General features: G+C 57.5%; 1 protein-coding gene across 1 annotated transcript; it reads left to right on the top strand.

The window, feature by feature from the left end:
- Positions 1 to 4199: 4199 nt before the first annotated feature.
- On the top strand, positions 4200 to 9421 carry FEV (FEV transcription factor, ETS family member). The gene is made up of 3 exons (XM_053947775.1): positions 4200 to 4251; positions 5224 to 5298; positions 7771 to 9421. The coding sequence occupies exons 1-3, from the start codon at positions 4200 to 4202 to the stop codon at positions 8280 to 8282; spliced, it is 639 nt and encodes a 212-aa protein (XP_053803750.1). The 3' UTR covers positions 8283 to 9421.
- The last annotated feature ends 6205 nt before the right edge of the window (positions 9422 to 15626 follow it).

The raw sequence follows: 15626 nt of genomic DNA on the forward strand, positions 1-15626 counted from the left end.
ACAGGGGCAGGGCTGTGTGCCCTGCAGCCTCCAGGCTGCTGTGCAATAGACCTCTATCCGGTAGCAAATAAAGGCATTTGTCAAAAAAAAAAAAAAAGAGTGCTCCTGCCTCTTCTTTTCTCCTCAGGGTGCTGCCATGCTGGGAGGACCATGGTGGCAATCTGGAAGGTTTCCTCTTCCCCAGGCAGTTTTGGGCTCATGGCCAGCTCCACCCTGGGCTGAGCTGTCTGCACCCACCTCTCCATGCAGAGTTCCACTGCTGTGATGCCCTGGCTGGGAAAATGGGAACTTGCTGGGCAAAGAGAGTGCTGGAGGTGGGAGAGGTCACCCAGGGTTGTGCCCTGGGAAGAGGCATCCAGCAGGGTTGTACCCTGCATTCTCCTCCCAGGATCAATGCCAGGGAAATTGATTGCTACAAAGTCTGCGAACTGAAGGTCTCCTTCCTCTGCACCCCTCTGGAAGAGAGAAGGGGGTCCCTGCCTGCTGTGGGCCTGGGAAGGAGGAAGAACATAGGGGTCATCTGGGGCAGGACGGGACTGACAACACATGGGGCAGCCACAGTTGTGTCAGGTTTGGGGGCACAGTTGTGTCAGGTTTGCTGCTGGCACAGAGGGGCTGAGGGGGAGGCAAGTTGTGCAGGGGTCAGGGGAAGGAGGTCTGAGGGCAGTGTTCCACAGGTGGTAGGGGGCTTGGCTTGATGCTCTTAGGTGTGCGTGTCCTCCCCCAGCCTTGCCACGCCAGCATATCCGTGCGAGTATCCGGCTCCGGGACACCGGGAGCCACACCCAGCCTCCTCCTCCTCCAGCACCCTTTCCCAGCCTCCTCCTCTTCCACCCGGCTCTGAACCCTCCCGGGTTGCAGGCTACCCATCCCGAGGTGCTCCCTGCACCCAGCACATTGCTTCCTCCTCCTCTCCTCCTCCTTGTCTTCTACCCTGCTCTGGCATCCCAAAGCCCTCCTGGGGCACAGGCTTTTGGTCCCGAGGCACTCCCCACACCCAGGACGTGGATGCATGGAGGAACAGCTCTGAGTGCCTCAATTGCCTGGGTTCCCTGATGCCCACCCTGCTAAAAGCATGCTTGGCCCTGAGAAAGGAGTGTCCCAGAAGGCTGCTGGGAGCCTGGGTTGGGGGTCAGTCTGTGCACACACCTCACCCAGCAGTGTGCAGAGACCCCAGCCCTGGTGTGTGTGTCAGCATGTGTGTGTGTGTGTGTGTGTGTGTGTGTGTGTGAGCTGCACACATCTGAGCACACATGTGTTTCCCTGCATGCCCCCTCTCCCCTCCAGCCCCAGTGCTGCTGTGCAGAACACCCAGCACCTGTGTATCCCCATCCCACATGGCATCCCGGCTGCGGAGTGCCCCCCAGCCCGCCCCTGTCTCCTCCGCGTCCCCACTGGCCCCACCCCAGCACGGCCGCACGGCCTCTCCCCCAGCACAAACACATTCCGGCACACCTGGCCAGGTGCAGCCAGCCCAGGGCCACGTCAGCTCGGCTCCGCTCCACAACGCCAGCTCACAGGTGAAGCTTTCCCGGGCACCTGCACATAGGGCTGTGATGGGGGGGGGGGGGGTAGGGGTGGGCTGTGGGGGTCGTTGTAAAGTCTAGGGTCCTTATTGTTCCACCTAGGGTGGGAGGAGAGCACTGGAGTGGGGGGTGGGGGGCAGACTGCCTCCTGCAGCCAGAGGGACCTGCAGCTGCTTCCAGCTGGGTGTTCCACATGTCTGGGCTCCATCCCCAGTAGCCCCACAGACCCGAAACCTCATCTCCTAGATCCCCCTCAGACCCACAGCCCAGTCCCTTGTTCCCCTATGGACATGGGCCCCTGTTTCCTGGATTTCTCATATACCCTGCTTTCCTCATCCTCTGGGTCTGCCCCAGCTCCCCCATGAACCTGGGGTCACATCACTCAGGTCCCCAGAGCTCCACATGGACACAGGGCTTGCCAGCTCTTAGGATCTGACACTCCCTGTCCTTCTGCACACCTCTGACCCCAGATCACTCAAAGACCCCAGTCCCCTCGCATGCCACTTTAAGCCCCCTGCCCACTGGATTTCCCGGGGACCCAGGCATCTCCATCCCTCCACAGCACTCCCTTCTCCAGCTCCCGCAGCCCTAAACCTATTTCTCAGCCTGATCCCTACTTCACCCCCACCCCCTCCCCACTCTGGGCTGATGCAATGTCCCTCAGCCCAGACCCCCCCTCCATGCCCTGCACCATGCAGGTTTGCTGCAGGAGTATCACAGTCATCCGGGCCACCAGAAGAGAAGGGGTTGGTGGGTCTGGCACTCTCCCCACCTCACCCCGCTGTCTCCGGGGCTTGTTTTCTGTTGCCTGCGGTTTGTTTCAGTCACTCAGGCAGCGAAAGCAAGTCTGGGAGGCTGCGGAGCCACTGCTGGGAGAGCTGCACTTTGAGGGGCGGGGAGGAGAGGGATGTAGGGAGTAGCCAGGGCTGCTGGACTCTACAGACCTGGACACCCCACTGAGAGGTTCAGGGGAGCTCAGGAGACAAGCTGGGGGAAGAGAAGCTTTTTAAGGGCTGTTACCTCCAAACAGGATTACTAGGGAATTTCTAGAGGAATACCATGGTCTCTGCTCATGTCTCCCCTTGCCAGCATCTGCTCTTTGTTCGTGATGGAGATGGGCAGCAGAGGTGGAGCACCTGGAGCAGAGCTGGAGCTCAGTAACCAAGGGACCCCGGGTTTCCTAAACACTTTGGACACCCCCTGCCAAGAGGAGACACCAGCTCTGTTGGGCTGTGCCACCCCAATTGAGCATCGCTCCCCTTGGGCTGCAGCTTCTTATGCAGGGCAGGAACATTTTGGCTGCAGTGTAAATAATTGTGAGTCTGGCATGGCTGTATCCTGATTTCCATTAGGTTCATATCTTGCAATGATCACTTTCCAGAAAGGCAACTAAATCCAGCACAAGAGCTCATCCTTTTGCCAGACATCAATGAAACACTACAGAAGAAGTTGTGAGCTTGGCTGTACGGTGTTGGACTCATGGAGTAGAACTGATGACAGCTGCTGGCACACTGCCTGGCTGCCTCAGGCTGTGGGTTCTGACCTGGGGGACAGAGATTGACAGCACCTCACAAGTGCATATAACAGCTGGAGCCATGGGTGACAGGGAAAACCCTGGCCAGATGTGTCTTTTTGGAGCTGGTATAACTTTTCTCCATCCTAAGTTTCTCCATGAAATGCCCTCCTGTCTTCAGAATGTACCCAGCGCTGCCCAGGACAAGCAGATGAAGATGGGGCCATCCTGGTTTGTCTGGGTGTTGGGGTTTTCCCCAGCTTCTATGGATTCTAATAAAGATGTGCAGCAGGTTTGGACAGGGCTGGGTGTTGTGGGATGGTCACAGGCTTAACTGTCCCTGGGGCAGGGACTATTCAGAAGAGCACAGAGGAGCCAGGGAGGTGGCAGAGCTGTGTCATGACCTGGTGCCATCAACAGCTGGAGATGAACTTACCCACCCCAAAACTCTGGGCACTGCAAAGGAACCCCATGACCATTGTCCTGGAGGAGGAGGGACCTGGTGGGGACTCACATGGCCCACCCCAGGGCTCTGTGAAATGCAAGGAGACCCCAGAACTGTGTTGATGATGCTGGAGCTGGGGAAGGGGCAGGCAAGGACCCCACGGCCAGCAGCACTGTGGCTCGGAGAGCCAGACGCCAGGGGGACAGAGCCGATGCTGCTGCCGATGCCGTGCAGCGAGTGCAGGGGTCCGAGGAGATGCTGGCCGATCGGCGGGTCAGGGAGCGACATGCTGGTGGGAGGCCGGGCCCGGGCAGTCTCCAGGCAGTGGCCGGGCCCGCTCCCAGCTGGGATGTCAGCGCCGTGTTTGCGAAGAGTTAAGGAGGCGGAAGAGGCAGGAAGCGGCCCGAACCGCTCTCCATAGAAACCCGCGGCCGTGATTAAAGTCTGATGCGGGCCCGATAGCGGGGGGAGGGAGGGGGGGGGCAGCGCCCGCTTTAATTACAGTGGAGGAAATTGCTGGAGCCGGGGCCCCAGCCCCTGCGAGTTGCCTGGAAACTCCCCCTTCCCCCGCCTCCCCCGGCCCCTGCCCGTCCCCTGCCCGTCCCGCTGCCATTTATTCGCCATCAGCTGCTCCCTGATAAAGTGGAATAATAATAATAATAATAGGGGCAGGAATATTAAAACATGCAGCCCGCGGGCCGCCCCCACAGCTGCCATGAGACACGGCACCGGAGCGGTGCCACTGCTGCTCAACATGTACCTGCCAGGTACGGGCGGATCCCTCGGCCGCTGCCCCACCGCAGCGCCGTGCACCGCACAGCACCCAGCCCCTGCCCACCCTGTCCCGCTGAGGCCCTGGGGCTCTCCTCTGCCCCATCTCCTTCCAGCGCCCACCCTGTTATCCCCTCTCCCTCTGTCCATTCTTTCTTCCTGCCTTCCAGCACCACAACCATCCCTTCCTTCTTCCTTTCAGCTGCCCTCACAGCTTTCCACACCCGCACACTCATCTTCCCATCCTTCATCAACCCACCGTCACCCAGTCCTTCCATCTCTTCATCTACCCTTCTTTTCTTCCAACCCATCTTTCCACCCACCCACTCACCCTTCCCCTGTGCTTCCATGCATCCTTCCATCCCACCCACTTGTCCCTGCATCCCCCTTTCCATCCCCGGTACCAGCCAACCCCTCCATCCACCCAATGTCCCTTCCATCAGGCTGTTTTCCCATCATCTTATCCATTACCTGCCCTTCCATCCATCGATCTCTCGCACTTTCTTTCCTCCACCTACCCACTCACCGTCTCTTCTGTCCTTCCATCCATGCACCCATTTCCTTCCTTCTATCCATCTATCCATTTATCTCTCCTTTCCACAGCAGTCCACTCCCCAAATGCCGACAGACATCCTTGCTTCCACCTGCCGCTCCTGTCATCCATTCTGCCATCCACTCGCCTCCTCTCCCTCTCCCCCTGCCCCACAGCTCTCTCCCTCGCTCCCTTTCTCCTCCCTACCCCAGCCCACGGGATCGTCTATTCCTATTTAAAAGCTTCCCCGGCTGGATCGGAAATCGGATTTCCTTTTTCCTGGACGCGTTTCCTGGCTTCGCCGCAGCGGCGGGGCAGGCAAGGGGGAGCGGCCGGGGGCTGCGGGGACGCTGCCCGCGGGTGGGCGCTGGGGTGTCGCGGTCCCGCCTGGTTCCAGCCCTCCCTCCACACCACCCGCGTCCCCTTTTCCCCCCAGATCCAGTCGGGGAAACTTTGTTCAAAGACGGGAAGAGCCAGGCGTGGGGGTCTCTCAACCCCGGCGTGCAGAAAGGTAAGAGCACCGCTGCCCCTTCCCCTGGACAGGCCCTGCTTCCCTCGGCCGGCACGGAGCGGGGACCCCGGGGCACTCGCATTCTCTCCCGCCCAGCAGCCACCGGAGACCCTTTCCCGTCCTTTGCCGGGCACTGCCCATGAAGGACACAGCCACCGCGGAGCCCCCGTTCCCTGCTGCTGCGAGTGCCTCCGGCTGGGAGCATCCCGCCGCCTATTCCCACGGGGACGGCGGCCAACCCCGACGGTCGGAAGCTCCCGTCCGTGGCATCAGAGAGGAGCGGGGAACGCATTCCCCCGAGCCCCGCAGTGGGGAGAGTGCAGGGTCCTAATTCCAGTCTCCCAGGAGCTCCGGGACATCCGACGGGAGGGAGCTGCCAGCCATCCCGGGAGTGGGGCGGGCTAATCCGGGCTCGGGAGATCTGTTCCTGCGAGTGGAGAGGAGAGTTGAGGCATCATTCGTGAGGGAGCTGCCAGTGAAGTGCTGGGGTTCGGACAGGGCTCAGAAGTGATGTGTCCCCGGGAACTGGAGTCATCTATCTGGAACAACCTGCACAGGGGACACAGGCATCGGCCAGTGCTGGCCAGGGAGCAGCCTGGAGCTCCCAGTGCTGCCCAGGGAGCAGCCTGGAGCCTGCTTGGGAGCGCGGCAGCACTGGGCGTCGTGGAGACAGCGCTGTAGTGTTTGGGCCGTGTAGCTTTCATGTTTGCTAGGAGGCAGGGACCAGGGACTCCTCTGAGCAGAAAAAAATGGAGCCCTGGTTTAGTAGTGGGAGGGGGAGAAAGATGGAACTGGGGGAATCCTTTTTGCTCTGCACTGCAGACTCTGCCCAGCCATACTCTAGACACTGTGCTGCAGTGAGAAGGATCTTTTTGGATGCCTGGATATTTCCTTAGGGAGCGCTCAGGTGCATTATCATGGCACCCTGCAGCAGGCAGGATTGAGCCTCACCACCCCACCCAGATGCACCCCTCAACGCCTCCCTGACCTCCTTGCATGGGGTGGAACACCCACGGGTGGGAGATAGCTGGAGGCCAGGGTGGGGTCTGTGGTGATGGAGAAGAGGCAAGGGCTGCAGATGCACCCTAGGGAGGAGAGATCCCCCGCCTTGGTCCCAGGATGGGGAATTAGGAAATACAGCAACTTGGAGAGACCTAGGCTCAACTGCCTGGATCAGGATCTGTGTGGGTTTTGGTGGAATGAGAATGGAGGGGGAATGGCTGTTCCCTGCTTCTTCTAGAGCAAGATACAGGGAGCACTAGATAAAATAGGTGGGTCTAAAACAAGCAGAACAAGATGTTTTTTTGTGGGAAATGTAGCAGGGCTGTAGGACTTCTTGTTGCTGAGGTCATGGGTGCTAAACCTCTGTATAGGATTCAAGCACTTTTAGACAAAATAATGTTAGAAGAGCACAGGGATAACTGCAAAGGCACATCCTCTGCTCTGGAAAGAGACTGTGCTGCAAGGACTGGCACCAGGAACAGGGATGTGCAGGGGATGCTGCTCAGAGGAGGCAGAGTGGGGTGTCTAAGTAAGTGCAGGGCTCCTCTGCAGGATGGCCAGGTCCCAGCAGTACGACTCCTTCCTTGCCCAGAGGTCCAGATTCCCTCTCCTCTCGTGACCTCTGGCCAGACTCCATGGAGCATGTCCTTGTGCCTCACTATGGGCGTGTGGAGCTGTGCCAGGCTCCAGTGTGTGCACAGCCTGGCACAGGGGCACCATGGGCACCCGCTGAGGATACTCCTTGGTGCAAGCTGCAGATGCAATGGCCATGGCTCAGGGAGGACATTTTTCCTCCAGAAATAAGGAACATCATTAATGCCTGATTCAAAACCACAGTACATCATGCTATGTCCTCGTCTCTCCCATCCCTACACCTGTCTGTGTCTCTCTGTGGTTTAGTTCAGATCAGTGTTGCACCCTAACTTGAGCTGACCATGGAGACATCTGTGCAGGACACTGTCCCTAGAGCAGCAGCTGTGAGACCAGCCCAGTTTCAAGCAGACATGGCATGGGGAATGTTTATGTTGGGATAGATCTGGGTTCTGCCAAGATATGTCCTTCTTGGGAGTGTCTATAGAAGAACAAGGCCATGTCCTCCCACAAAAACAAACAAGCGGGTATTCATCTTCAGTGGTGTGTGAATGTGGGTGGGAGGGATGGGGAGACTCTGGATCCAGACCTACTGCAACCTGTGTTGACCTCTGAGCACTCCTACTCCATCTCAAGGTGCAGGGGCATCTTCTCCTCATATCTGGGGGTGTAGGATGGGGTTGGGATGTCACAAAGGAGACATAACCTTGTTACCATCGTACATGTCTCTAAAGCAGGGAACATGCAATGAGGGTGCAGCCAAAACCTGGGTGTGGGAGAGGGCAACATAACAGTGGGTCAAGGGGATTGGGGCACATCCTGTCCCTCACCTTGTGCCCTGGGAGGGAGCTTTAACCTCTCTGGGGCTCGGCCTTGCAGGCAGCGGGCAGATCCAACTGTGGCAGTTCTTGCTGGAGCTGCTTTCGGACCGGGCCAACCTGAACTGCATCGCCTGGGAAGGCACAAACGGGGAGTTCAAGCTGATTGACCCTGACGAGGTGGCGCGGCGCTGGGGTGAACGGAAGAGCAAACCCAACATGAATTACGACAAGCTGAGCCGCGCGCTGCGCTACTACTACGACAAGAACATCATGACCAAGGTCCATGGCAAGCGCTACGCCTACAAGTTCGACTTCCACGGGCTGGCACAGGTGTGCCAGCCAACCACCCCCGATCACACTCTCTACAAATTCCAGGGCAACCTGGCACCACTGCCCTTCTCGGGCATCTCCAAACTCAACCTCATGACCTCGGGAGTGACACCAGCTGGTTTCTCCTACTGGCCTGGCTCCAGCCCGTCCCTCTACCCTGGGCATGGGCTCCAGCCCTCAGCCTCGTTCAGTGCCATGGCAGCCTCCCACCTCAACAACATGAACAACCATTACCATTAGAGGCTCAGCTGTGACAAGTGGATGCTCCATGTCCCTGGCAGCGTGGGGCTGTGGATTTGGGAAGCTCAGTGGGGAGGGATTGGGGAAGGGATTGTGCCCTGCTCTCACTTTCCCCCTTTTATGTTTGATGTGGTGTGGGGAGTGGGGGGTGCTTGCAGGATAGCTGGATTGAATCTCTGATGTAGGTGGCTGGAGGAGGGAGGCCATCTAAAGTTAAGATGAAGAAGTATCCACAATCGTGGGAACGGATGTGGATACCTAAAGCAGGGTGTGAATGGAAGGAAAAACCATGGGCTCCTCTCCTGGCAGGGACATTGGCCCACCTTTCCCTTGCAACATGCTGCCCATGCCATGAATGTCCTTAGCTCTGCCTCCAGCCTGTGCCTGCCCTCCCCATTTCCTGCAGAGACAAGTCAGGAGCTGGGGCCCCAGGGCAGCTGTGTCCATGAATGAGGGTCCCACTGAGCAGGGACAAGGAAAGGGGATCTTCCTTGACCACTCGGTCCCCTCACCTTTGTCTCCAAAGGCTTTGTTTCCTCCATCTCTCCTATACCTGCTGCCTGAAGGCAGCTTCTTTCAGACTCAGGAGAAGCCTTGGTCTGGAGAGCAGATGCTTTCTATGGGTTCACTCAGACCCAGGGCAGGGCTCTGGGGTTGGAGGTGCCAGGGACAAGTGTGGGCTCACTGCCAGTCCTCAGGGCAAGATCAGAGCCTGGAGGCAGCATAGCCTGGTCTCTGCAGCTCTGCCCTCTCCCCAGTGCCCAAGGATCACACCACAGACAGTCCCTGACACCCTAGACATGAGCCCATGTCCTGCTAATCACTTCCTAGATTAATGTTCCAGTTTTACTCCAGCTTTAGCCCCTCACATGCAGGGCTTGGTGGGACACTCTCCATAAATGGGAACATCCCCAGGGACAAGGCAGCGTGGGTGGTGGAGCAGAAGAAGGGATGACAGCAGGCCTGGGAGCCCCAGGCATTAAGGGGCAGCCCTGGGTCTCTCCCCCTGGGTTCAAGGAGCTGCCCCCATCCTCTGGAGCAGGACTTTGGCCCAGTGGATGCACAAGAGCTGGGCACGCTGAGCTCCGTACTGGCTGAGGGGTGGGATTGGTGTTCAATAAACCAGAGAGGTGCTGTGACCTGTGTCCTCTCCTGTCTGAAGGGAGCTGGTGAGAGGGGGAACCACTCAGCAAATCCTCTCCCATCTAAGCCAGAATACCTTCAGGGCTGGGGTGGGAAGGATGTGGCCATTGTCTGGATCATCTTTTCTCCAGGCATCACCTCTGGTTCTTACAATCCCCAAGAGATAGGACAGAGCTGGAAACCTCTGGGTTACTTGAGCCTCCCCTTCAGGAAAGCCACATACACTGTTCTCAGGCTCCCAGGCCTGCAACAGGGATCACATTGGCAGTGCAGGGCGAGTCATGCAACTCCCCAGCTCATGGAAGGAGTGGTCAGCCCCCACCTCCTCTCCCTTCATGCCTCAGACCACAGCAGTTCCCAGATCTGAGGGCTCCATGCTGCCCCTTCTCCATCCCTCCAGGGTCTGGTCACTCTCATAGCCTTGGTGGCATCTGCTCCAATGCATCCTTACTGCCCTAATCAGCTTAAGGGAGTGGGATCTGCTGTCAGTGTGTCCTCTGGGGAGGGCTCAGGCTGTGAAGTGGGGGGGCCTGATGCTGCTGGCAGAGAACCCATGAGAGCGAAAGGGGCTAGGCGGGGGCTGTCCCTACCTCCAGGGTTTCCGAGTGTTGCACAGACTGGCTCCCAGGGACGGCAGGAGGTGAAGTGAGGGGGAAAAGGAGTAGTTACCCCCACGCAACCAGCGCCGAGATAGGCTGGAGACATCCCCTTTCCCCAGGTTTCACTTTGCAAGGACAAAATGGGGGAAATGGCCACAACTGGCTCCCTCAGAGCCGGGGCAGAGGGCTGTGCCCTCGCCGGGGGAGCTTGCTTCGGGGCTTAGGTAACTGCGTGACGCAGGACAGGACACGGATTAAGGGATGTGGGTCGCTAGTAGCTCCTCCCTTCCCTCAGAAAGTAGCTCCCCCTTCTGCACCAGGGAAGCCCAGGTGAGTCCGGCCCCCGCCTCACGCCCGACCTCGCAACCCGGATCCCTGATGGATTGGAGGCGGGACACTGTAGGGAAAAGGGGGACTTACCTTTTCGGGAGAGGGAGGGCCGCCGCACACACCCAGCGCAACAGGCTGCAGCTGCGCCTTGCTTCGCTCTGCTCTGAGCCCGGCTGGCACAGTCCCACCGCTGTGTCCCCAGGGTGCAAGGCCGAAAGCCGGGCACCAGCCCTGCACTCCCCGGGGACGGCAGCCAGGAAGGAAGCAGGGGGGGAACACCCATGCGGGGCTGCACCAGCCATGCTCTGGCCTGCCTGAGGATGCAGCCGCTGTCACCATGGCAACTCGGGATGCTTGCATGCCCAGTCCCCGCTGGGAGCCACCTCCCCTCATATGTTGAGCTTATCGGAGGGCTGAACAGAGCACTACCTTACCCAACTCAGCCTCCCCCCTCCCCAGAGCCCTGTCTGACCCAATCCACCAGCAGTGCTGCTTTCTGCAGGTTTCTTCAGTCACCAAAACCACCGGCTCGGAGCAGACTGCAGCAAAATCCTGCCAATGGGCAAGCAGGGCCCAGCCCAGAACAGCTCCCCGTGGAACATCATCCCTGGCCCTGAGCAGGGGTGCCCAGCCGGGGGGGCAGATGGGGGAGCACCGTGTCTGGCTGTGGGGTGCACCAGCTGTTGGGAGCCTATTTTGTGTGGCTGACAGCTGCACTCAGTGCCCTTGTGGCTTCCAACCTACCTGTGGGGAGTCCTTGGGTGCCCTGTGTAAGGTGAGATGGGGAACACAGTTCCAAAGGGCTTCAGCCTGTGCTGGGAAGACTGAGGGAGCAGAGCACATGGCCTAGCAGCTTTCTCTGCTGCCCAGTGATTAAAGGAAGAAGGATATTTTTTTTTTCTCCTACTTAAAAAAAAAAAAAACCAACAAATGTATCTTTGTATCTGGCTTTGCTCAGCTGGCAAGAGGGCTGCCCGGACCTCAGCCTCTTGCCAGCATAACAGGGAGACCTCTCCAACTCCTCCAAAATCTTACAGCCGCCCTGTAATGTATCAGAGGGGGAATGGATTAGTCCCTCTCCTATTTTAGTGAAGTCACCTTGCCACTTTCTTCATTTCTCATGCTGGGAAGAGCCTTTGCAGTAAAGCTAGGCCACGTCTGTCCTGGGGGACACAGTCTGCCTCCCTGCCCACTCCTGCACCCTCTCCAGCTCTCCTAATTCCCACCGACTTCCTTCTCTCCTCATCCCAGCTGCACTGGCTCCTCAGCCCCCTACACCCAAGCTGCTGACTCACATCCTCTCTCCAGACACCACCTTCTTTTGGCCTGGCTCCCTGCAAAGTGCTTCGTGACTTAGTGTGGCTAAGCCTGCACCTGCAGGCAGTCAGGCTCCAAAACCCCGTGTGAAATCCCTCCAAGAAAGCAACGGTGATGCTTCCAAAAGATGCTTTCTCCCTCGGCAACATACTGAGGGCTGGGGCTGTACTGCCACCATAAACCCAAACCTTGTCCCTGCTGCCACCACCTCTGGTGCCCATCAGGGGTGGCCAGGGAGAGTGTCTTGATGCTCCTGCTGCCCAGCTGTACACTGAGACCTTGGTGTGGACTTTGCTGAAGGCAGGAGCTGAGTAGCAGGAGGGCTGGATTAATGCGCTAATGCCAGATTATGCTCTAATGCAGGCCTTCTGATGAGGGAGCAGTCCCTGTTCCAGCCCAGGGGACACTCACTCCCTGGGCCAGACTCCCCACATCTGCCCTGGGTCACAGCTTGCTTCTGCCTGGCTGTCCCCTAACGAGCTAAGTCCTCAGAAGTGATGAAGGACTGTGAGACAGGCAGGGGACACAGCACAGGGAAACCTTCACACTCAGCTCTCAGTGAGCTGGAGGTAATGACTCAGACTATGCAGCCCTGGCCTCTGCCTTGCCAGCTCTGTGGCAGAAGGATTAACCAAGCAGGGCTCCAAGGTAGCCAGTTCCCCTTCCTCACCTGCCCCAGCTTCCTGGCACTGAGCTGTTCCCAGTCTGTGCTCCTCACTCCCAAACACATCAGCCAGGCAAGGACACAGGCCATGCTTTGGCTACAGTGGATGTTTGCCATCCCACCTCCCTCAGTCCCATACCTGCCACTGGGCCACCCTAGGCACAGGCAGAGCTCTTGCAGCCTTCCACCCAACCTGGATGTGTCTTCCATCAGATGAGACCCTGTGGCAGTATCCCACCCTTCCCTGAGTACAAACATCTCATCAGCCAATTTAGTCTGGGACCCTCTGACTCTCTCTGCCATTTGCTGCCATCTGGGACCCTCTGACTCTCTCTGCCATTTGCTGCCATCTCCCTGGGTCGTTTTGCCCATGTGCTTCCCCACAGGCACCCCGTTAGCAGCTGTGATTGAAGTTCCATGGAGCAGAAACCTGCACCCACAAGCCATCCCCATTTCAACAGAGTAGCAGCAGCCCAAAGCTGCAATAGAGCCAGTGTTCGAGTGGCCCCCACAGAGGCAGAAGAGACCTCCCACTCCCATCTGCCTCGAGGAACAGCATCCATCATCCTTGCAGGCAAATGAGGAAAGGCTTGTGCAGAAAGCTGGGCCAAGGCAGGTCCTTCAGCAGCCAAGCAGGTGTTGGGTCTGCATCATCCTGAACATTTTCCTCCCATGGAGCATCTCCAAGTCATTCTGGGGGATGATGACAACTCTTAATAGCAAAACCACGGCTTCCCTGCTGTTTGTCTGACATGGAAGAGGCATGGCTTGCCAGGCTGGCTGCTCCAGCTGCCCATCACCTCTCCCTGTCCCAGTGCTATGGCCAGCTCATCCAGCCCATGGAGTTTGCTCCACAGACAGAGCAGTCAGGCAAGGAAAGTCCTGTTGAGCTTTTTCCATGACTCCAGGTAGAAACTCCCTTATTGGCATGTGACTATTCATCCTCGGGATCCACTGCCACTCAAGGTGCATCTAAGAGCCCCGCACACCTTTGGGAAGGAAGATAAGGGTGCTTTGGCCTGAGAAGAGACCTCCTTGGGGCAGAAGGGGCTGAACCCACTGCAGGCTGCAGTGCCCACCTCTGCTGCTGCAATGTGGTGCAAATGGGGCACCCACTGTGAGGCATGGAAAGGAGATGTGTTGCTGCTGGAGGAATTTCAAACTAGGAAAGTACTGGGATCTCTCACCTGGATTCCTGTGGCGATTGGTCAGTGATTTGGCCCTGTTGCTCTACCTCCAAGTCCAAAACCCGATATGAATCTGTCCATCCCTGCAACCCCAGACACTGCTGGGCCCTGTGGCTGGCAGCACAGGGGGCTGCTCAGCCCCTCCTGAGAGGGTCTCAGTTCCTCCCTGCTCCTCAGGGAGCGCTGCAGGGATCACCAGCTTGGACACAAGCTCTATCCATTCCCCTTGCTGCTGTCCAATAGCTGGCTCCGGAGTCCAGACCATCAATCATGCAGCAGCACAGGAGTCTGGCATGTCAAATCACGGTTTTAAAAAGGGGAAAACTAAGCTCCCTAGCCTGAGATTCTCCCCCTCAGTACCCAGCCCTGCTTGTGTTCTCTCACGTCTCCTTTGCCTTGGGGGGAGCAGAAAGCTTCCAGACAAGGTAAGATTAGTGCTACCCCTGCCTTGCTCCCCCAGCAGCTCTACAAGGTCCTCTGGAGTAGGGAAAACCAGACATGCCTCCCTCCCTCCCTCCAGTAAGACTCTGGCTGAGCCAATGATGCATATTTAAATGCATGGGAGCATCTAAGCTCCTCTCTCATTCCTTGACATTTCCAGAGACTCCAAGCTGTCTTCAATTACCAGTCTGCAATTAGCTCTTCCTAAATCCCCCAGTGAGGCCTAGGACTCTTAATCAATGAAATACAAGAGAGGAGGGGAAAGACATGGCCTCACTGCAGCTGGAAGCAACTTAAAAGGCTGGGGCTTGAAGTTGGAATAACCCTGTGAGTGTCTCTAAGGAGATCTATAGGGTGGGAAAATCCTCCAGTGCTTGGAGATTGTTCAATTCTGGGAGGAGACTCCATAAAGCCCTACAGCTGGGAATAGAAATCACTGGACAAACACCACAGCTCAGGCTGGAAATAGCTGGTACCAATGGCTCAGGTGTCACCCTGTGATGCAGACCACCTTGCTGTATTCATCTCACTATGCCTCAGTTCCCTTGCTGCAAAACACTGGTATGGGAGAGTGAGGATTCTCCCAGCAGCCCCATAGGAGCTATAAGGCTCCAATTCCACCAGTTTAAGCCGAAGTTACCTTTCCCATGACAAGATGTGGATATGGCCAAAGCTGGGGCGGGTTGGGAACGCCTTGTGGCCCAGACAGCTCACCACAAGGTCACATGAATGTCAATCTAAAGGCACAGACAAGAGCATCCATTAGGAGAGGGAGGACAGGAGCAGCATCGGTCATGTTGCGTTTACACAGCCGCGGAAAAGCCTTGCACAGTGCCCTGCCAGGTCAGCCCCCGTCACAGGGACATCTGTGCTGTCTTCCTGGCAGCACAGCTTTGCCTGAATGAGCCAGATTGGGCCTAATTAGCAGCTCTGCTGATGCACAGAAAGGTAGAGAGAATCCAGCTTACCCTCCATGACCTGCAGAGCCAGCATAGCTCTTCCCAGCAGAGGGGAGCCCAAATGCCTGGCTCAGAGGGGCTGTGAAGCACTGGATGTAGACCCCAGCCAGAGAGCATGTGCGGCAGCTTCTGCTAAAGAAGTCCTGGAAAATTCAGCACCCTGAAGCGTAGCAACCAGTTTTTAAAAAGGCAAAGCTTTCTCATGCTCCACCCCTCTCCCTGGAGGTCTGCAGAAGCACAGGGCTGGTAGCAGGGATAGCAGCACAGCTCCCACAGTCTGCTGCTGCCACCAGAAAAAGGGATCCCAGCCCTGCAGAGCAGAGGTAGGGAGGAGTGAGGTGAGGAAGGGCATAGCTTCAGGAAAAAGAAAACTCAATTTTAAAAACATGGAGGTGACATAAATTGTGGCATCCTGTTTAAATTTGGTGTGGCAGATGGGCATCAGGAATTTCCATCTGGAATGGAGGAGGCCAGGAGAGCTCACAAGGGTCCAGGAGACACTCAGGTGGACTAGGACTGGCCTTGGGCACAAAGAGGTGTGAATATTTGACCCCCAACTCACACAGGGAGTAAAACCCCCTTTGGGAAGCAGGGCCCCCCATCCCTCTTGGGGAGGAGTGGGTCATGACCAAGAGCTTGGGGTGTTACCCCAATTGCCCTTGCACCCCACAGCCCAGCAAGTCCAGGAGCCACTGCCAGGCCCA

This window comes from Vidua chalybeata, chromosome 7 (genome assembly GCF_026979565.1).
Source record: "Vidua chalybeata isolate OUT-0048 chromosome 7, bVidCha1 merged haplotype, whole genome shotgun sequence".
Lineage (NCBI taxonomy): Eukaryota > Metazoa > Chordata > Aves > Passeriformes > Viduidae > Vidua > Vidua chalybeata.

Coding starts and splice junctions, on each gene's coding strand:
- FEV (XM_053947775.1), top strand. CDS start 4,200: ATGAGACACGGCACCGGAGCGGTGCCACTGCTGCTCAACATGTACCTG. Junction 4,252..5,223: donor GCTCAACATGTACCTGCCAG/GTACGGGCGGAT, acceptor TTTTCCCCCCAG/ATCCAGTCGGGGAAACTTTG. Junction 5,299..7,770: donor CAACCCCGGCGTGCAGAAAG/GTAAGAGCACCG, acceptor TCGGCCTTGCAG/GCAGCGGGCAGATCCAACTG.